Source organism: Salarias fasciatus, chromosome 17 (genome assembly GCF_902148845.1).
Source record: "Salarias fasciatus chromosome 17, fSalaFa1.1, whole genome shotgun sequence".
In the NCBI taxonomy this organism is placed as follows: domain Eukaryota; kingdom Metazoa; phylum Chordata; class Actinopteri; order Blenniiformes; family Blenniidae; genus Salarias; species Salarias fasciatus.
The window spans coordinates 16,093,627-16,114,114 of record NC_043761.1 but is presented as its reverse complement, the minus strand read 5'-3'; the positions used below and the strand labels follow the sequence as shown (position 1 = coordinate 16,114,114).

At 48.6% G+C, this 20,488-nt stretch overlaps 4 protein-coding genes across 6 annotated transcripts; 3 read left to right on the top strand and 1 right to left on the bottom strand.

Moving 5' to 3' along the window:
• Positions 1–419: 419 nt before the first annotated feature.
• On the bottom strand, positions 420–2,460 carry LOC115404253 (beta-2-microglobulin-like). Its single transcript, XM_030113509.1, has 4 exons — positions 2,300–2,460; positions 1,151–1,423; positions 941–971; positions 420–840 (listed from the first exon to the last, which is right to left on the bottom strand). The coding sequence occupies exons 1-3, from the start codon at positions 2,361–2,363 to the stop codon at positions 958–960; spliced, it is 351 nt and encodes a 116-aa protein (XP_029969369.1). The 5' UTR covers positions 2,364–2,460; the 3' UTR covers positions 420–840; positions 941–957.
• A 1,053-nt stretch (positions 2,461–3,513) lies between these two features.
• On the top strand, positions 3,514–7,048 carry LOC115404251 (beta-2-microglobulin-like). 3 transcript variants are annotated; one of them, XM_030113503.1, is made up of 4 exons: positions 3,514–3,722; positions 4,500–4,772; positions 5,906–5,943; positions 6,055–7,048. In XM_030113503.1, the coding sequence occupies exons 1-3, from the start codon at positions 3,656–3,658 to the stop codon at positions 5,917–5,919; spliced, it is 354 nt and encodes a 117-aa protein (XP_029969363.1). In that variant the 5' UTR covers positions 3,514–3,655; the 3' UTR covers positions 5,920–5,943; positions 6,055–7,048. The 3 variants fall into 3 exon arrangements, with proteins under 3 accessions (XP_029969363.1, XP_029969365.1, XP_029969362.1); XM_030113505.1 differs by having other exon boundaries at positions 6,013–7,048; XM_030113502.1 differs by having other exon boundaries at positions 3,515–3,722; positions 6,058–7,048.
• A 1,858-nt stretch (positions 7,049–8,906) lies between these two features.
• LOC115404254 (beta-2-microglobulin-like) lies at positions 8,907–11,078 on the top strand. Its single transcript, XM_030113510.1, has 4 exons — positions 8,907–9,039; positions 10,075–10,347; positions 10,527–10,557; positions 10,658–11,078. Exons 1-3 carry the CDS (start codon positions 8,976–8,978, stop codon positions 10,538–10,540), a joined length of 351 nt encoding a protein of 116 aa, XP_029969370.1. The 5' UTR covers positions 8,907–8,975; the 3' UTR covers positions 10,541–10,557; positions 10,658–11,078.
• Positions 11,079–11,954: 876 nt separating this feature from the next.
• On the top strand, positions 11,955–18,385 carry hspa14 (heat shock protein 14). Its single transcript, XM_030113499.1, has 14 exons — positions 11,955–12,051; positions 12,338–12,418; positions 12,696–12,778; positions 13,581–13,629; positions 13,928–14,033; positions 14,635–14,725; positions 15,617–15,721; positions 16,038–16,199; positions 16,512–16,667; positions 16,786–16,888; positions 16,960–17,175; positions 17,275–17,439; positions 18,106–18,173; positions 18,240–18,385. Exons 1-14 carry the CDS (start codon positions 11,995–11,997, stop codon positions 18,319–18,321), a joined length of 1,524 nt encoding a protein of 507 aa, XP_029969359.1. The 5' UTR covers positions 11,955–11,994; the 3' UTR covers positions 18,322–18,385.
• The last annotated feature ends 2,103 nt before the right edge of the window (positions 18,386–20,488 follow it).

Below are 20,488 nucleotides of genomic sequence, written 5' to 3'. Positions count from 1 at the left end.
AAAATGATGGAACACATGAAAAAAAACCCCGAAATCTGTAGAATTTCTAAAAGAAGATTAAAGCCATTTGGAAAAATCTTGAAAAACTACTTAAAAAGAGGAAAAATGGTTAAAACAGCTAACATTTCAAAGTGTTAACAAAACATGCTTGAAAAGAGGAGCTCAGGTTAAAATCAGGTGCAAAAATAAGCTCAGAACAATAAAATGTTCACTACTCTGAACTGTGTTTAAATCTTCACGATAGTTTTTGTATGTGCATCTGAACTAAATTTGAAACTTCATGAACTTCATTTTATAGCCTCATAATAATAGATTGCTGAAGACCAGAAACACCTGTGAAACTGGACACGTTTGTTTAAAACATCCCTTTAATAAAAGAATGCAGGACAAATCATGTTGCTTAAAAAACAAGACTTGGAGACATTTTTCAGAGTATTTATTCAATACCCCGTTTTAAATAATTACTCTGTACAAGACAGTTTACCTGGTCAAAAAATCATCTGAATAAAAGGAATTACCTCAGGACTCTAATCAAAAGAGTTAAAACAACGACAGAAGATCAAGAAAACACACTGGAACCTTGAATCCAAACAAAAGCCTTCAGTGATTTCAGCTCGGAAGACACTCAGGACGGAGCGGCTGAAAGAAGCAGGCAGGAAGCGCTCCCAGAGGACAGACAGAGGACGACCACAGCACTCAGTCCTTCACACCAGCTGGGCTGCTGTTAGACTGACGAGAGAAGAGGAAGCCTGGAGAGGCTGCTGATTCAGGGGGCTGCATGACGGATTACTGGAGGAGAATGACTGCTGCTGGCTGCTGAATGTGAGACATCTGGGATCGCTGTGGACACAGGAAGGACACAGTCACACCATGAAGCAGGACATGATATGAGAAAAGACACAACTGAATCCACAGTCCTTCAACAAAGCAGGAAACTCACCAGAAGAGCTCCAGAAGCTACATGTTTGGTTCTGTGAAAGACAAGAGCAGTGATGAGTGTTTGAGGCAGCCAGTGACAGCATGAGCCGCTGTCAGAGCATCCCATCATGAACATCAGCTCAGAACATGTCCCCACTGGACCGGGATGCTCGGTGGACGGCTCTGCTCTGAGCTGACGGCTGGGAGGACTCAGTGCTGTGAAGCGACTCACCCCAGGCGAAGTCCGTGACCTTGGAGCCATGGGTCACCCTGCACAGGGTCTTCCGTCCGTCCTCGGGGGTGAAGGCGGCGCTCTTGGTCAGATGGAAGTGCCAGTCCTGCTTGAAGGACAGGTCCGTCTGCTGGGAGTTGGGAAGCTCCGCGCCGTCCATCAGCAGCTCGATGGAGATGTCTGGAGGGTGGAAGTTGCTCACGTGGCAGATGAAGGTGTTCTGCTTTCCAAACTCTCCAGGGTTACGGCTGTACACCTGGACCTTAGGTGGCGCTGTAGAGGACAGACAACAGCAGCCAGGTGAGACACACACAGCCAGCGTATGGACGAGCACAGGGTTTCTTCAGGAAATCCTCAAACCGTCGTCTGTTCACTGGGGACTGTATGTTACTGTGACTGAATAGTTTCAGCTGAGAGGTCAGACTGTCGTCTTTACATGAAGACTGAAGCAAAGGATCACGCTCATGTTGGACTCAGCCAGTGGATCAATCCCATCATGCTTCGGGCCACGATCACACGACTCCAGATCCAGCTGTGGCAGGAAGTATTGAAGCTTTTGTTTCTCTAACAGAGAAAGGTTCTCCTCCCTCAGAGTCTGATCAGGAAAAGACGTCTCTCCGTCTGAAAGCAGCATTTCTTCTGAATCCTCCAGTCCAGCTGTGACACACACACAGGAACCGGGATTCTGGCTCTGCCCCAACGGACCTGATCAGATCCGGATCTGAAGACTGACCGCTTCACAGGAAGGGTCGTAACTCTGATCGCACTTTATTTCCACATCAGCAGGCCCACTTTAATAGATAAAAAACAATCATGGAAGCCCTGAATCCTCTTCACACTGTGTGTGTGTGTGTGTGTGTGTGTGTGTGTGCGTGTGTGTGTGCGTGTGTGTGTGTGTGTGCGTCAGAGGGAGAGGCTGTTAGAAGAAATCGAAAGTAAACTCTGCGCTGAGGGGAATTCTAAAGCACTAAAAACAGGCACATTTTCTGTAGTTTCTCTTCTATACTTGACTTTAATCACAGTTTATGTTCCATTGCTATAGAACCACATCAAAATATCATCTATGAATACACGCATCTTTACTGTCTTCACCGATTCCATCAAGTTTTTGGAATAGTTATATAAAATGATAAAGTAGGAAGTACTCACAGTATTTGGAGTCCACTGCGCAGTAAAGAGCTGCCAGAGCGGAAATCCACAGCAGGACCTTCATCGTGGTCAGTCTGGCTCTTTTCTTCAACACCTCCTGCTTTAATGTGTTCACCAGCTCTGAAGAATCACCCTGAAATCCCCACTTCACCTCCACTGGCCCCGCCCACTGGGTGGCCCCCAGCCAATCACAAATTAGAACCACACACTAATTCCCACTCCGGCCAGAGAAATGACACCACAAAAAACATTTTATTTTCCTCACAGCAAACACAAACCTAACCAAGATTCATGAAAAACATCAACACAACCGAAACTTTGTTTGCATTTGTTCTCGTTTTGCTTTATTAATAAGTCTCCTTCTTGAGTTTCGTGTCATTCCTGTTCATGTGGACAATGAACCATCAAGGAGTGTTTAAACACATCTTGGTTTTTTGAAAACGTTTTTTAGGGAAGTTTTCGTTCAAAAAAGAAATACTAAAGTGTGTTTAAATGTCTAGAAGGTTAAATTAAAAAGACAGTTTGTCGTTCCCATGCAGATTCCTCCATAGATTCCACATTATGTTGGTATCAGGTCCTCAGCAGGATGAAACACCAATTTACACAGAAACGACTGAAAAAAACCTTTCTAATGTATCTCCGTCAGTCCAATGTTTATGGGGAAGCAATATGCCTCATGTATCACAGAATGTAATCATATTCCAGTAACACTCAGAGAAGTGAAAGGACTCCTGACTTCTGGTAAATGTCTGTAGCACTGATTTCCATCCAGGATTGTGGAAGATATATTCTTTACTGTAAATCACAATAAAGCATGTTGAGAATTTGATTATAGATATCACTTAGCTATATAACCGAATTTACCTAAAGAAACAGATAACGATTATTTTGACAGTAACTTTGAGTGTTATTCTTAAGAATTCAAGTGTCCCCTCCTTCATGAATAATTCAATGACAGAGTTTCGTAGTTCTGACTTGTTGAAAGCTAATGTGATCTTTGGCGTTAAACTCTATTCCCCGCTAAAAACATTAATTTCCTTCGCGCTGTCGTTCAGGGTTGATCTGACAACATGCTGCAGAACTTTCTGCCTAGCAACAGAGCTTCTGGGTTTCCTACTGGTCGCAGAGAGGTTTGTTTATTAATTAAACCGAATGTTTCCATCGGGGGGCGGGGTTAAACGCTCCCTTCCTGGTGTGTCAGGGTTGAGTCGTCAGCGCGAAGCTCCGCCTGGACGTCCCGGTGTCGCAGAACGAGCGCTATAAACATCCCGCCCTTCGCTTCCTTTCGGTTTGTTCGTGTCGCAGTTAAAAAACTAAAGTCCGGTGAAGGTGAAGAAGTGTGAAGAGGAGCTGAAGATGGGGCGGCTGCTCTGCTTCCTGCTGCTGCTTTTCTGCCTGTGCTGCTCGGCAGCCGCTAAAGACGGTGAGTTTCCTGCTGGTTCTGATCGCTTCGGTTCCACGCGAGCCCAGTTCACACCCGGAAGTCCGTAACTTTCATACTTATTGAGCAAATCCTGAAATATGAGGGCGTCACAAACAGAAGAGTCGTTCAGGTCCAGTTTAGAGAGGCAGGAAGTCAGAGGTTCACTGTGGAAACCAGGAGCAGCGTTCCCCTGGGTGTCAGTGAAGGAACGTTCCTGTCAGCAGCCTGTCTGCTCCGCCAGCCTTCAGCCCAGCGATCAGAGATCATCAGCTTTACTCCAGACGACACACACACACACACACACACACACACACACACACACACACACACACACACACACACTTTTTATTGAGAGAACTGATTTTAGGGTTTTTGTTGAATTTGATTATTCTTGATATTGTTGTATTTTTGTGATATCATTATATTGACATCATATTATTTTCTTTAGTATAAATATCAGTACTGCACTATAATTGTATCATCGCTGTTGTGTTTAATGCTTCTGTTATCATGATATTATCACTGCTATTGTGATTAATATTGACTTTAAACATGATCAATGACATGAAGAGGAGAGCCTCAGACACAACATCCGTTTCATTAAATCTGTCTAAATATCCACAAACCTGAGAAAGTAGAATATCTGAAAGCTGAAGAGGTATCAGAATGAATTAAGTGATGTGGTGTAGAGGATGTTTGTGACAGAAGTAGCATCAAACCAGAGATGTTTGCTGCAGTCAGAGTGACTCTAAAGAGACTTTTTGGTGCCTTGCTCAGCTTCTCCGAAGGTCCAGGTGTACAGCCGGGCTCCCAGAGAGTTTGGGAAGAACAACACATTGATCTGCCATGTGAGCGGCTTCCACCCACCAGAGATCTCCATCAAGCTGCTGAAGAATGAGCAGGAGCTCCCCAACAGCCAGCAGACCGACCTGGCCTTCGAGGAGAGCTGGAAGTACCACCTGACCACACATGTGTCCTTCACCCCAGACCCCAAGGACAAGTACTCCTGCAGAGTGACCCACCTGCAAGACACCAAAACCTACGACTGGGGTTTGTATCTCTGCTGTCCTCTGCTTCACTGCACTCACCGCTGCCTGACTGGACTCTAGTCATCCCTCAGTTCCACTCTTCCCACAACATGTCCCTCTTTTCATGGCTGCACCACAGCTCTGAGGTCCTCCAGCTCTTGAGTTGTGACTGGATTAAAGCCAGCTTGTAGAGCGGAGCGGTCCCAGGTGGGGCTGTAGCAGTCTGGTTTGGTCCAGTCTGTCCTCATGGGCTCACATGCTCTTAAAGCGATACTTCAACATTTTGGCAAATCGGCCCATTTAGCGCAATTCCTTAGTCATTTGAACAGCAGACTTACTGTTTCTGTGAGGCGAGCTGTTGTTTATTCAGAGGTGAGTCGGGGAAGGTTTTCAGGACGGACACAATGGAGGTGGATGGTATTTTTGTTCCCCCTCGTCAAACTCATCAGATACACAATCCAACAACCCCAAAACACTTTGGTGGACACGTTATAATCCACACATTCACTACGCTGTGGAATATTAATGCAAAATTACGAGATTGAGTTGTTTATGTGAAGATTGCTAAGATGGAACTACTTACTAAACATGGCGTCTGGGCGTAGTGATTTCAAAAGAAAAAGTAGTTCCCAGTATTTGCTTCAGTGTCGTAACGCTACAGTATTATTTGTTGGTGTTCCACAGCGTAGTGAATGTGTGGATTATAACGTGTCCACCAAAGTGTTTTGGGGTTGTTGGATTGTGTATTTGATGAGTTTGACGAGGGGGAACAAAAATACCATCCACTTCCATTGTGTCCGTCCTGTAAACCTTCCCCGACTCACCTCTGAATAAACAACAGCTCGCCCTCACAGAAACAGTAAGTATTCTGTTCGAAATGACTAAGGAGTTGCGCTAAATGGGCCAATTTGCCAAAATGTTGAAGTATGGCTTTAAAGCAGTGAGGGAGCCCCGCAGACACTCATTCACAGGACTCCAATACACACTGCGGGCCCCTGGCAGACAGCTGGCAGGTAAACCCCTCCCACAGCGCTGTGCTGCTTCTGATCACCCCACCAGTACTGACCACAGCCTGCCTGTGGACTTTGGCCCAAAGTGTCTCTGAGAATGAAGCAGTAAAGATTGACGGCCTCCATCTGTTTCTTCTTCTTTCAGACGCAGACATGTAGGGTCTCCTCTGAGCTCCTGAACAGGTACGCTGAGTTTTTACCACATGTTGAGGATCTTTTCTATCCTGTTAATACTTTAATGTGTTTGATCAGCAACCATGTGGCTGAGAGTTGTGAGCCTGTTCTCCATCCCAGCAGGAGGCTGACGTGGGACACAGGGTCTCCATGTGACTCAGGAACAGTTTGACTACTGTGTCCTGTTGAGACAATCATGAGGAATCACACCTTTAATGTCCTTCATCCACCCTGGAGCAGCGTGTGGCCTGTTGCTTCAAGGAGAGCTGAAGAAACCCGCTTTTAATTGTGCTTGAGCAGCTGAACTTTAGATTTCAGGACTGTGGAGCCTTACCGTGTATGGGAATATTCATCCAGTGTAGAAATATCCACTTTAAAATCTGGATTTTGATGACGGCTGTAACCTTCTCACTTCAGAGTAGAGCTGGGCGATATATCCAATAATTCGATTTCATTTTTTCAGTCAATGTGAAAAATATTAAATCTCAACATCGTGTTTATTTCACAAAATGAAATGAAGAGCGCAAACATGATGAAAATGAAACTTAAATCGTGTTTTCTGCCGGCGCTCAAATTTTTTAAAATAAATTGTTCATTTTTCTCCAGTTTTCCTTGTAATGTTTTTATTTCAATGCAGTGCCCATGCAAATGGTCTTGTTAAAGTTACCTCAGAATAACTTTACTGCCTATACAGGTAAATGCTCACGTTTCGGCCTCCAATAAAATATCTTATTTTTGAAAAATGTTTAATTGTGTTTCTTTACACAGAAAAACAATCGATTAAAATTGCTTATTGGATTTCAAGCAAAAAATAAATAATAAAAATTGAGATTTAACTTTTTGGCTATATCGTCCAGCCCTACTTGAAAACGCTGCTGATCATGCTGCAACAAGGAATGGTTTGATAAGAATGCAGCGGGTTTGATTTGTGTAGATGTGTTTTCTTACTGAATACCATTAAAAGAAGTATTACTTTGGATTGTTTTTGATGTAATATGTTTGATTTTGGGTTTCATTTGATTTTTTTTCTTTTTTGTGGGAATTGTCTAAGTACTTTTGTACAACAGAGAATATGATCGAAGAATTACAAATAAAGTGTTCAAAACAAGAAGCATTTCCAGAATAAGCAGCTGTGTTCATTTGTAGCTTTAAACCTTGTTGGAATGAAGAGACGAGCTGTTTGCTGCAGAGGTGAACCACGGACTGAGCCTTCAGACACTGATAACATCTGCTCACGGTTTGTCAGTCACATTGAATTCGTTGTGATTGGAGGAGCAGACTGGCCGTTGACATGAACACTGAATGAAGTCCCATGAAGCGAGCTTTTGCCCTTCTGCTCTACGGGAGGTTTCTGTCCTCCCTGAGCTCGCCTCAGGACACCTGCGTTACTGTTTGACAGGTGTACCGCTCCAGTCAAACTCCCCACCTGCCACTGTCCCACTGTGACGGTTTGTGATGGTTTGTGACACATCGACAGAGTCTGTGTGTGTGTGTGTGTGTGTGTGTGTGTGTAGGTCCTTGTTTTTGACTGTCCTGCTTCCTGTTTAATGCGCACGTCACCACGTCACTACGTACGAGGGAGCGCATGCACCGAACAAATAATCCCCCGTTTAATCTGCTCAGCTGTCAAGCACCGTATATATGAGACACGGAGCGGGTTATCGATCGGCGGAGACCACCTGAATCAATCGGATCACATGGATGACAGAAGTTCAAAACTGCAGCTGAGGCAGTGACCACACTCCCCTTTCTGTTTGGTCTTCTCTCCTCTCTGGTGGCAGTCGGTTCTCCAGCCGTCTGCCTTCCTCCTCCAACACTCTCTCCACCCCTTTAACCAGGTGGCTGAAGCACCTCCACCTGTCCGTCTCCTGGTGGCTTCTGGGAGTTGTAGTCCAGAAGCTGTCGGCCATCTTGACACCTGGCAGTCTTCTGGGAAACACTGAGCTCCACCACCACTCCTCTCACCGTGCCACACAACCGTCAGCTTTACTAAAACTAAACACACACTATTTTATACTTGGCACTATTTTTTGGTTGCTGTTTTACTAGTTTACTTGTTAAACTTTCAGTATACTGTAAGCTTTGTTTCATCAATGACTTGGTTATTTTTAAACGACCTTGTTCACTTTCTGCTGTCTGTTCATGGGTTGTGTTTTGGCTGAGCTCCTGACTGAAGCAGGCGGGCCTCGATGTAAAGATTCACATTACAGTGATGTGTGAGGAGCACACCACTGCTTCTTTGTTTCTGTGTTCTTGTGGATGTTTGTAGGGAACATTATGATCATAAAATTGAGCACACAAACTATTTACTGTGGACTTTTGAACTCCAGCACTCATATGATCTTCAGCATTTATTTTTATAACACTCAAGTCAACAACTTGGCCTTATTCTGTTCTAGGATCAAGAGACACAGAGTTAGGACTAAGGAACTAAAGGAAAGAACTGTGGGACAAGTGTCACTTTTAGTCTCAAGTATAGGTCTAAGTTCAATTAATGTACTTAGTCTTTGACTTCTGTGATACTTAAGTAGAAGTGAAGTATACTTCACTATAGTATAAGTATACAGAATATAAAAATCAAGCTTCATGTATACTGCTTCAGCTTTAGCATGAAATAAGTATACCTGTAGTACACTTTAACAAACTACTTTTTGCTAAATTCTGTCACCAAGAAATCAGACAAAACATAATATTTCTTCAATTCTTCAACACCGGGAGAAGAGAATAATTACAAATGATTGATTGTGCTGTATTTCATAAACGTTGGTGCGGTTCGTGCTTGCTGTGAGGAAAATAAAAGCTTTGTGTGGTCATTTCTCTGGCTGGTGTGGGAATTTGGGGGATTTCCGCAAACTTACCATTGAACATAACCTGTCTCCGAGCAGTCTACCTAGCAACAGGCGGTTCTAATATGTGATTGGCTGGGGGCCACCCAGTGGGCGGGGCCAGTGGAGGTGAAGTGGGGATTTCAGGGTGATTCTTCAGAGCTGGTGAACACATTAAAGCAGGAGGTGTTGAAGAAAAGAGCCAGACTGACCACGATGAAGGTCCTGCTGTGGATTTCCGCTCTGGCAGCTCTTTACTGCGCAGTGGACTCCAAATACTGTGAGTACTTCCTACTTGATCATTTTATATAACTATTCCAAAAACTGTCGCTGCTTCACCTTTTCCGTGTTATGGCGGGATAAACATCACTGCTTATACTTATGTAAATACACACACACTCACACGCACACTCACACACACACACACACACCACCATCTTGAAGGAAATAATTATTTTTAAAAGGATGTTGATAACTTGATGGAATCGGTGAAGACAGTAAAGATGCGTGTATTCATAGATGATATTTTGATGTGGTTCTATAGCAATGGAACATAAACTGTGATTAAAGTCAAGTATAGAAGAGAAACTACAGAAAATGTGCCTGTTTTTAGTGCTTTAGAATTCCCCTCAGCGCAGAGTTTACTTTCGATTTCTTCTAACAGCCTCTCCCTCTGACGCACACACACACACACACGCACACACACACACACACACACACACACACACACACACACACACACACACACAGTGTGAAGAGGATTCAGGGCTTCCATGATTGTTTTTTATCTATTAAAGTGGGCCTGCTGATGTGGAAATAAAGTGCGATCAGAGTTACGACCCTTCCTGTGAAGCGGTCAGTCTTCAGATCCGGATCTGATCAGGTCCGTTGGGGCAGAGCCAGAATCCCGGTTCCTGTGTGTGTGTCACAGCTGGACTGGAGGATTCAGAAGAAATGCTGCTTTCAGACGGAGAGACGTCTTTTCCTGATCAGACTCTGAGGGAGGAGAACCTTTCTCTGTTAGAGAAACAAAAGCTTCAATACTTCCTGCCACAGCTGGATCTGGAGTCGTGTGATCGTGGCCCGAAGCATGATGGGATTGATCCACTGGCTGAGTCCAACATGAGCGTGATCCTTTGCTTCAGTGTTCATGTAAAGACGACAGTCTGACCTCTCAGCTGAAACTATTCAGTCACAGTAACATACAGTCCCCAGTGAACAGACGACGGTTTGAGGATTTCCTGAAGAAACCCTGTGCTCGTCCATACGCTGGCTGTGTGTGTCTCACCTGGCTGCTGTTGTCTGTCCTCTACAGCGCCACCTAAGGTCCAGGTGTACAGCCGTAACCCTGGAGAGTTTGGAAAGCAGAACACCTTCATCTGCCACGTGAGCAACTTCCACCCTCCAGACATCTCCATCGAGCTGCTGATGGACGGCGCGGAGCTTCCCAACTCCCAGCAGACGGACCTGTCCTTCAAGCAGGACTGGCACTTCCATCTGACCAAGAGCGCCGCCTTCACCCCCGAGGACGGACGGAAGACCCTGTGCAGGGTGACCCATGGCTCCAAGGTCACGGACTTCGCCTGGGGTGAGTCGCTTCACAGCACTGAGTCCTCCCAGCCGTCAGCTCAGAGCAGAGCCGTCCACCGAGCATCCCGGTCCAGTGGGGACATGTTCTGAGCTGATGTTCATGATGGGATGCTCTGACAGCGGCTCATGCTGTCACTGGCTGCCTCAAACACTCATCACTGCTCTTGTCTTTCACAGAACCAAACATGTAGCTTCTGGAGCTCTTCTGGTGAGTTTCCTGCTTTGTTGAAGGACTGTGGATTCAGTTGTGTCTTTTCTCATATCATGTCCTGCTTCATGGTGTGACTGTGTCCTTCCTGTGTCCACAGCGATCCCAGATGTCTCACATTCAGCAGCCAGCAGCAGTCATTCTCCTCCAGTAATCCGTCATGCAGCCCCCTGAATCAGCAGCCTCTCCAGGCTTCCTCTTCTCTCGTCAGTCTAACAGCAGCCCAGCTGGTGTGAAGGACTGAGTGCTGTGGTCGTCCTCTGTCTGTCCTCTGGGAGCGCTTCCTGCCTGCTTCTTTCAGCCGCTCCGTCCTGAGTGTCTTCCGAGCTGAAATCACTGAAGGCTTTTGTTTGGATTCAAGGTTCCAGTGTGTTTTCTTGATCTTCTGTCGTTGTTTTAACTCTTTTGATTAGAGTCCTGAGGTAATTCCTTTTATTCAGATGATTTTTTGACCAGGTAAACTGTCTTGTACAGAGTAATTATTTAAAACGGGGTATTGAATAAATACTCTGAAAAATGTCTCCAAGTCTTGTTTTTTAAGCAACATGATTTGTCCTGAATTCTTTTATTAAAGGGATGTTTTAAACAAACGTGTCCAGTTTCACAGGTGAGTCACAAATCATTTTGAACAGTCCTGTGGCGTAACACTACATGTGACACTATAATAAAGATAAGTTCAATGTTTAATCACATTTCATGATGTGAAAGCTTCATGGAGCCAGTACTAGGGACTGAAGAGCCACACGTGGCCCCAGAGCCGCAGGTTGAACACCCCTGGTCTAGAGATCCAGCCTCCTTCTTCAATGGAGCCCTGTGCCCCGAGTCTGTCCAGCCTCAGCAGTCCCATGTAGGTCCTGCAGGGTTCAGTAGATCAGGGGGGCCCAAACAGTCGATCGCAGCGTCCCCAGGTAGATCGCGAGGTGCAAGGGGAAGAAAAGTTTGTGCGGTTGAAAAAAAGAAAGAAGCAATGTGTGTGTGCGTGCACACGCGAGTATAGCCTCGTTGCCACGGCACAGCTGGTGTCGGTGTATGTGCCCACGCAGCGCTTCATGCATGACAATCAGTGGTGGTGCAGCAGCGGTGGCGCCCCCCCCCCACATGTTGCATTTGACTAGTTAACAGTCAAATGCAATATAAATCATAAACCAATCTCTCAATAAAAACAACTCAATCAGTCTGAACTGCTTGAGTTCTTTTGTTCTTTATATATCTGTGTCGTCCATGTGGGATATTTGTAACAAACTTGAATATAAGTTAAAGCCAGATGGAATTATGATCACTTCTTCCATACATGTAATGTAGGAAGCTCAACTCCTTCACAACATGGCCGCCGCGTCGGCACGTGGCTCCAGTGAGCGGCAGCGTGAGTGAGAAGAATCTGGAGCGGAAGTGACGTCAGCTCGTCCGCTCCCGTTCCCCTTCCACGCATCCTGCAGCATGGCCGCCATCGGAGTTCACTTTGGTTATACATGCGCCTGTGTGGCGATATTCAAGGTAAATTCATTTATATTTCAGGTCGACGCACGTTTAATGTTGTTATTTTGTGGACCAATGCAGGACTTTGTCCCGCCGGAAGGATTTAATCCGCCTCCATAGCTGCTCAGGAGGGGATGCATGTTTCCAGGTTTTCATGTAGTCTCTCTCTCTCTCTCTCTCTCTCTCTCTCTTTCTCTCTCTCTGTATGTGTCTCTCTCGCTGTGTGTGTGTGTGTGTGTGTGTGTGTGTGTGTGTGTGTGTGTGTGTGTGTGTGTGTGTGTGTGTGTGTGTGTGTGTGTTGCAGGACGGGCGGGCTGACGTGGTGGCGAACGATGCCGGAGACCGGGTGACCCCCGCCGTGGTGGGCTACAGAGACACCGAGCAGGTGAGTCCCTCGGTCCGGTCAGAACCCAGCCCGGCCGAGTCCGGTCAGAGCCAGCTTCAGACTCGGCTCGCTCCGGGTGGACAGTCCGTCTCTGTGGAGACGTGCAGATAGCGTGTCCTCTGTCCAGCCGCGAGGACGCAGCCGGTACACCTGACGTGTGAGTTTGGCTGTAGATTCAGCTGTGATTCATCCTGTCACAGTGAAAGGTGAACTGTCACGCTGACCCTGTGGAACGTTGTGTTTTCTCTTGATTGCTTCTCTGTTTCTGTTTCCGCAGATTGTTGGAATTGCTGCAAAGCAAGGACAGGTCCGCAACGCTGCCAACACCGTGGTCAAAGTGAAACAGGTGCTGGGAAGAAGGTGAGGCCTCCAGGTCTCTGCTGCCGCTCAGCCGGTGGACTCCCTGGCTCTTCCTCGTGGCCTCAGTGGAGCAAACCGCTCTGCTTTCAGTGCTTGTGGTGGAGTAACGTGTGTGGTAGTGTTCATGCTGACTGTCAGGTTTTCCTCTCATTGTCTGGTTGTGTTTGGCCCATCTTTCTATATCCTTTTTCCAAATGTCCACCTGAGAAGAGCTGGTCAGTGGTCAGACCCTGGTGGAGAGGAGGACCCCTCAGCCTGTTGCTTTGACAGTCATGTTTCACTGATATTGGTCTTATTTCTTATTCCAATGATCTAATGAAGCTATTTTTAATTCTTTCTGTGATATCAGAGAATGTTCACTAGAATATTCTAAAACAAATGAACATGGTGGAAGAGCTGAAACAGTTGAAATGATGAGAACTGTTGAATGTGATGATAAAAACCAGCACTTGTTCGTCGTGGCTCCATAATAGCAGTGAAGCTGAGCAGCTGTTTCAGGACGGCTGTAAATCTGTTGGATTGTGTGTTTTGGTGAGGATGTGCTGCTGTTTCCCTCTGAGCTGTGATCAAGCCTGTCTTAACCGGTATTCTGCCTGGTGGGCGTGCCGTGTCAGTGGGCCGGTGAGCTTCCTCTGGAAGTTGCTTTATATTTAGTAGAGATGTGTTTTACTCAGCTTCACTGTCTGCGCTGTCACCATCTGTTTTTCCATCCCGGCGTCTCCTCATTCTCCTTCTTTCACTGTGTGTGAATGTTTCTGCTGGCTGAAGAACACAGCTGACTCTCGGCGTCTTCTGTCCACAGCTTCAGCGACCCGGAGACTCAGAGCCACTCGGCCAGGACCAAGTGCAGGGTGAGTCTGCTTCATGTGCTGCAGCGTTAGTCTTCATGGAATGAGATGATCAGTTTCTGCTGCGGGCCTTTTCCCGTGTTTCTTCAGATTGGTCTTGTTTAATTTAACCTTTAATGCAAGTAAAAGAATTCACATTTCCTCTCAGTTGGAGGATCCCTGTCATGAAAAATGGACTTTTGAGCTTTTAACAGTGCTAGTGTGTGATTGCCTCATGAAAACCTCAGTTAAAGTATTTATCTGAGTGTGTGTGTGTTGTGAGGTGAGGGGATGTACTGATCATCACTCTGCTGCCGTGCAGGTCGTCAACAGGGACGAGAAACCTTATTATGAAATCACAGCAGGGGAGCAGACCCAGCTTATTGCTCCAGAGGATGTGGCGAAGCTCATTTTCTACAAAATGAAAGGTACAGGCATGCAGACTCAGCAGGAGGTGCTGGATTGTTCGTTCCAATACAAACTCATGGCTGCCGTGGATGAACCTTTCAGCGCTCCGTGCTCCGCGGCTCAGCCTCAGCTTCACCCTGGGCGCCAAAATCAACATGTTCGGCATGAAAAACAGCATCAGAGGGCTGTTCTGTTAAAAACGCTGGAATAACTGTAAACTGCCGACTCCATGAGCCTGACCTGGTGGTGGAGCTGGTGGCAGACTCGAGCTCTCCCCCACACCCACTGCATGAGTCCAGCTCTTCTGACTCTCCAGCTTGAAGAAGTTAAACTCTGAGAGTTCTGGCGTCCAGGGAAGACGAGGAGAACCACGGAGCTGCACACGGCAGCCTTTTGGAGAGGAACCGAGAGATGGTGAAAGACTGCTTCAGGGGCCGAACACAGCGCTAATGTTTCTGTATTGTTCAGTACCTTCTTTTTACCATTGATAATATGTTCAAAAGTGAATGTCAGATGTGCTTTACACAGACAGTAATGCTGTTTGTCAGACCTGTCCAGCAGTTTACACAGAAGAAGCAGTTCGGCAGTGGGAGACGGCCTGACGGCGTTTTGTTCCCACAGAAACGGCTCAGTCGGCTCTGGGCGCAGATGTCCGGGACGCCGTCATTACCGTCCCCTTCGAGTTCGCCCAGGCTCAGAAACAGGCTCTGAGGTAAGTCTCATCTCTGCCGCCGGCTGGACACTGCGGGAGCTTTCGCTGTGGCGTGACTGCGGTGTGCCGACGGGTGTGACCGGAGTGTTGGTCAGTGAGCCGACGGGCGTGCTGACACTGTTGGCTGGTGCGTTGCCGCTGCTGGTTGCTGCTAGGGATGTCCCGATCAGGTTTGTTTGCCTCCGAGTCCTATCATTTTGAGTATCTGCCGATTCCGAGTCCCGATCCGATTCTTTTCTAATATAGTAAAATATGTACATTATCTATTAAAAAAAAAAAAAGACTTATGAAAAGGTCTCCTTTTTTATTTTCTTACCGTCAATTCAAAACTACACAGCAGTATGTTGCACATATTGCCGTCTCTCTGTAATTACATCTTTTTGTAGCACGGAAAACCTAAACACATCTCATTTAACCCATTAAAGCCGGGAACGCATCACCGCTGAAGCCTGCTTCAGTGAGCAGCAGCGGCCAGAAACGTTCAATACAGAGTCAGGAGGCAGAGCAGCAACACGATCTGGACCCGGAACCAGGACCAGTTCTGCATGTGCGCGAGTTTGATGCATTTCATTGCCCAAGAAACAGCTGATTAGCGCAAAGAAGAGGAAAAAAAGACCCGGCGTCGGTGGTAGAACTGTGCAACAGCGCTTCAGGATTAATGATAGAATTGCGCAACAACGCCGCGACCGTACATGCGTCCTGGCTTCAATGGGTTTAAAAGGAAATTAAAGAAAAAATAAGCATATGTATCCAACTGAGTCCAAATCGGGAGGAAACTTCCGATCCCGACCGAGTCCGTAATCACGTGATCGGATCGGGACATCCCTAGTTTCTGCATTGCGGCTGTTGGTTGCTGCGTTGCCGCCTGTTGACGCCGTGTTGCCGCTGCAGGGACGCCGCTGAAGCTGCAGGGTTTCACGTCCTGAGGCTGATCCACGAGCCTGCTGCTGCTCTGCTGTCCTACAACATCGGGCAGGAGTCGTCGTCTGGGAAGAGGTTGGTCACCCCGCCTCCCTCTGTCAGAGGCAAATCTCATGGAATTGCTCATTGCTTTAAACTCCCAGGACTCCCTTGAAAAAGAGGTTTTTAATCTCAGTGGGACTTCCCTGGTTAAATGAAGGTTAAATGAATAAATAAAGAAAGAAACTAGTTTCATGGGAATATGTCTGTAAGCTACATCATGTGGAGCGCTGTTGGACAGTCTTGTCTTGAGATTTCATTTGGGAATTTGAGTCACTGCTCCGCTCCAGCACCAGGACTGTCTGAGGCTCAGTCAGTCAGACAGGCTGACGGTGTTGCCACTGCGTTGCAGCCACGTGTTGGTGTATAAGCTGGGCGGGACGTCCCTGAGCGTGACGGTGCTGCAGGTGAGCGGGGGAATGTACCGAGTCCTCAGCACTCACACGGACCACAGCATCGGAGGAGAGAGCTTCACTCAGGCCCTGGCCCAGCACCTGGCCTCCGAGTTCAAACGGTACCGCTTCCCCTGTCAGCATGTCAGCTGGAATCTGGACTTTCGGGGCTGACATTTGGGTTTAATATTATTTAAACATACAAAGTACAGAACAGCACAAATTCAAGCAAAGTGACACACCCATAGACAGAATTTGTTTCGTTATTCTATTTATTCACTGAACATTTAAAGGTTCTTTGTGAGAAATAATGCACATTTAGAGCAAATCTTTCTTCATGTGGTGGTGATAAGATTGGAGCACTGACAGTGTGAATATTGGATATGTTATTCACACACACACACACACAGTAATGCCTCCCCCATCCTGTTCAGAACCTTCAAGCATGACGTGAGCAGTAACGCCCGGGCCATGCTGAAGCTGATGAATGGCGCCGACATGGCCAAACACTCCTTGTCTTCTCTGGGGTCGGCCAACTGTTTTGTTGACTCGCTGCACGACGGCATCGACTTCGACTGCAACGTGTCGCGGTGAGTGGCTCGCCGCCGGCCCGAGGCGTCATCGCCACGGACTCCGTCTCAGAACGGCCCAGCTTCCTGCTCGGCTCGTTTCCCGGTCAGACGCTCAGCGTGAACTGTTTGTGTGCAGAGCTCGGTTCGAGCTGCTCTGCTCGGCGCTCTTCAACAGGAGTATCAGCCCCATCCGGGCACTGGTGGAGCAGAGCGGCCTGTCGCCCAGCAGCATCAACACGGTGAGTCACGGTGAGCTGGAGAGTCCCTCCTGGCGCTGCGGGTCCTGACGCCGTCTTGTGTTGTGTTGGAGGTGGTTCTCTGTGGCGGCTCGGCCAGGATCCCCCGCCTCCAGCAGATGATCCGGGAGATGTTCCCCGACGTGGACCTCCTGACCTCGGCCCCTCCTGACGAAGTGATCGCTGTGGGGGCGGCGCTTCAGGCGGGGCTGCTGGTGGGGAGGGAGGGGCTGGGCCCTGAGGACGAGTCTGTGACGGTGGACGTGTCTCCAGCTGACATACTGGTCAAGGTCCGGTCCTTTCATCCTCACTCTGCCGTTTCGCAGTACACACTGATTATGGATGGAATGAGCTGATGGGCCGTGGTGCTGTGGTCACCTGTGTCGCAGGAGGTGGATGAATCTGGAGCGGAGCTGTTCACCGTGCTGCTTCCATCAGGAACGCCTCTCCCTGCACGCAGACACCATGTCCTGAGTGGACCTGGACACTCGTCCTCTCTGTGTCTGGAGATTTATCAGAGGTTTGTCAGCGAACATCCAGAGAAGCTCTCCAAGGTGAAGATGGCTCACACAGCTTCAGATTTCACACTGATGTTCATCCGGAGTCTGACACAAACACAACTTTGGTTTAAACTCAGGCTGTCAGCTTTAACTGCTTTATTCCAGACTGTTTTTAATGGGAATTATTCGCAGGATTCGGGTTAAGATTAGCAGGTGGCTCAAAGCAAATAGACAATAAAACTCATTTTTCTGTCTTTGGGACATTGTTTTCTCGTCCCTTTGCAGCACCGGTGCATCATGGGACATTGTTTTCTCGTCCCTTTGCAGCACCGGTGCATCATGGGACATTGTTTTCTCGTCCCTTTGCAGCACAGGTGCATTATGGGGATTAGATTTGTCATTTGAAGCTTACAGAAGTTACAAGATATCCTCCTGGATTGTTCAACACAGAAAGAGAGAGTGGGACTGGCCTTCCCTTGAGCATGTCAGCTTTAAAATGTTGGATGGTTCAAATCCCACATTTGAGTGTTTTCTGATTTGGAACTCTACAATTAAAACACGTGCTCCACTTGAAAGACTCAGATAAAACCGTTTTGGTGCATTTAATTTCTCATTTTTTTTGTTGATCACAAATTCAGATTATGCCATGAATCCCATTCATGCTCAGAGTTGCAATTGATTATTTTAAACTAATGTCCTGGATGGGTGTTGTTGGAGCAGATGGTCTTCCAGGAGCTGCAGCCCTCGGAGGAGCAGCGCCACGTCGACGCCGTGGTGACGATGAAAAGGTATCTCCACATCTCCACTCCACTGGCCTCACAGCAGCACTCTGGACCAACCTCTGTGTTTTTCAGGGACGGCTCTGTCCACGTCTCCTGTGTGGAGCAGGTCACCGGGAGGTCAGAGGTCGTCACCATATTGGCTGCAGCCTCTTGAAGCCATTGATTCATCCAACAGTGTGGGAGAGAAGTTTTTTTTTACACAATAAAACGAAAGTCAAACTTTGTTTTCTTGATCTCACTGTAATAGTGTTGAACTTTGACAACGATGTCGAGAGCTTAGGCTGCGGTTTACAGACATACCAACAAAAACACAGTGACAAACTCTGAGGTCACCCAGCAGTCACCCAGCAGTCACCAGGAGTCACCCAGCAGTCACCAGGAGTCACCAAGTCACCAGGAGTCACCCAGCAGTCACCAGCAGTCACCAGCAGTCACCAGCAGTCACCAGCAGTCACCCAGCAGTCACCAGCAGTCACCGAGCAGTCACCCAGTAGTCACCCAGCAGTCACCAGCAGTCACCCAGCAGTCACCCAGCAGTCACCAGGAGTCACCAGGAGTCACCAGGAGTCACCCAGCAGTCACCAGCAGTCACCCAGCAGTCACCAGCAGTCACCCAGCAGTCACCCAGCAGTCACCCAGCAGTCACCCAGCAGTCACCAGCAGTCACCCAGCAGTCACCAGCAGTCACCAGGAGTCACCCAGGAGTCACCAGCAGTCACCCAGCAGTCACCAGCAGTCACCCAGCAGTCACCAGCAGTCACCCAGCAGTCACCCAGCAGTCACCCAGCAGTCACCAGCAGTCACCAGGAGTCACCCAGGAGTCACCAGCAGTCACCCAGCAGTCACCAGGAGTCACCAGCAGTCACCAGCAGTCACCCAGCAGTCACCCAGCAGTCACCAGCAGTCACCAGGAGTCACCAGCAGTCACCAGGAGTCACCAGCAGTCACCAGCAGTCACCCAGGAGTCACCAGCAGTCACCAGCAGTCACCAGGAGTCACCAGGAGTCACCAGGAGTCACCCAGCAGTCACCAGCAGTCACCAGCAGTCACCAGCAGTCACCCAGGAGTCACCAGCAGTCACCAGCAGTCACCAGGAGTCACCAGGAGTCACCAGGAGTCACCCAGCAGTCACCCAGCAGTCACCAGCAGTCACCCAGCAGTCACCCAGCAGTCACCAGCAGTCACCAGCAGTCACCCAGCAGTCACCCAGCAGTCACCAGCAGTCACCCAGCAGTCACCCAGCAGTCACCCAGCAGTCACCAGCAGTCACCAGCAGTCACCAGCAGTCACCCAGCAGTCACCCAGCAGTCACCAGCAGTCACCCAGCAGTCACCCAGCAGTCACCAGCAGTCACCCAGCAGTCACCCAGCAGTCACCAGCAGTCACCCAGCAGTCACCCAGCAGTCACCAGCAGTCACCAGCAGTCACCAGCAGTCACCCAGCAGTCACCCAGCAGTCACCAGCAGTCACCCAGCAGTCACCCAGCAGTCACCAGCAGTCACCCAGCAGTCACCAGGAGTCACCAGGAGTCACCAGCAGTCACCCAGCAGTCACCAGGAGTCACCAGCAGTCACCCAGCAGTCACCCAGCAGTCACCAGGAGTCACCAGCAGTCACCCAGCAGTCACCAGCAGTCACCAGGAGTCACCCAGGAGTCACCCAGCAGTCACCCAGCAGTCACCAGGAGTCACCAGCAGTCACCCAGCAGTCACCCAGCAGTCACCAGGAGTCACCCAGCAGTCACCAGGAGTCACCCAGCAGTCACCCAGCAGTCACCAGGAGTCACCAGGAGTCACCCAGCAGTCACCAGCAGTCACCAGCAGTCACCAGGAGTCACCAGGAGTCACCCAGCAGTCACCCAGCAGTCACCCAGCAGTCACCCAGCAGTCACCAGCAGTCACCAGGAGTCACCCAGGAGTCACCAGCAGTTACCCAGCAGTCACCAGCAGTCACCAGGAGTCACCAGCAGTCACCCAGCAGTCACCAGCGGTCACCCAGCAGTCACCCAGCAGTCACCAGCGGTCACCCAGCAGTCACCAGGAGTCACCAGGAGTCACCCAGCAGTAACCCAGCAGTCACCAGCAGTCACCAGGAGTCACCCAGCAGTCACCCAGCAGTCACCAGGAGTCACCAGCAGTCACCCAGCAGTCACCAGCAGTCACCAGCAGTCACCAGCAGTCACCAGGAGTCACCAGGAGTCACCCAGGAGTCACCCAGCAGTCACCAGCAGTCACCAGCAGTCACCAGCAGTCACCCAGCAGTCACCCAGCAGTCACCAGGAGTCACCCAGGAGTCACCCAGCAGTCACCCAGGAGTCACCCA

Excerpts from the sequence above, each read along its gene's own strand:
- LOC115404253 (XM_030113509.1), bottom strand. The coding sequence starts at position 2,363 with ATGAAGGTCCTGCTGTGGATTTCCGCTCTGGCAGCTCTTTACTGCGCA. Across the intron at positions 1,424-2,299 it reads CGCAGTGGACTCCAAATACT|CGCCACCTAAGGTCCAGGTG; the intron begins GTGAGTACTTCC and ends TGTCCTCTACAG.
- LOC115404251 (XM_030113503.1), top strand. The coding sequence starts at position 3,656 with ATGGGGCGGCTGCTCTGCTTCCTGCTGCTGCTTTTCTGCCTGTGCTGC. Across the intron at positions 3,723-4,499 it reads CTCGGCAGCCGCTAAAGACG|CTTCTCCGAAGGTCCAGGTG; the intron begins GTGAGTTTCCTG and ends TGCCTTGCTCAG.
- LOC115404254 (XM_030113510.1), top strand. The coding sequence starts at position 8,976 with ATGAAGGTCCTGCTGTGGATTTCCGCTCTGGCAGCTCTTTACTGCGCA. Across the intron at positions 9,040-10,074 it reads CGCAGTGGACTCCAAATACT|CGCCACCTAAGGTCCAGGTG; the intron begins GTGAGTACTTCC and ends TGTCCTCTACAG.
- hspa14 (XM_030113499.1), top strand. The coding sequence starts at position 11,995 with ATGGCCGCCATCGGAGTTCACTTTGGTTATACATGCGCCTGTGTGGCG. Across the intron at positions 15,722-16,037 it reads GAGTCGTCGTCTGGGAAGAG|CCACGTGTTGGTGTATAAGC; the intron begins GTTGGTCACCCC and ends ACTGCGTTGCAG. Across the intron at positions 16,668-16,785 it reads TTCGACTGCAACGTGTCGCG|AGCTCGGTTCGAGCTGCTCT; the intron begins GTGAGTGGCTCG and ends GTTTGTGTGCAG.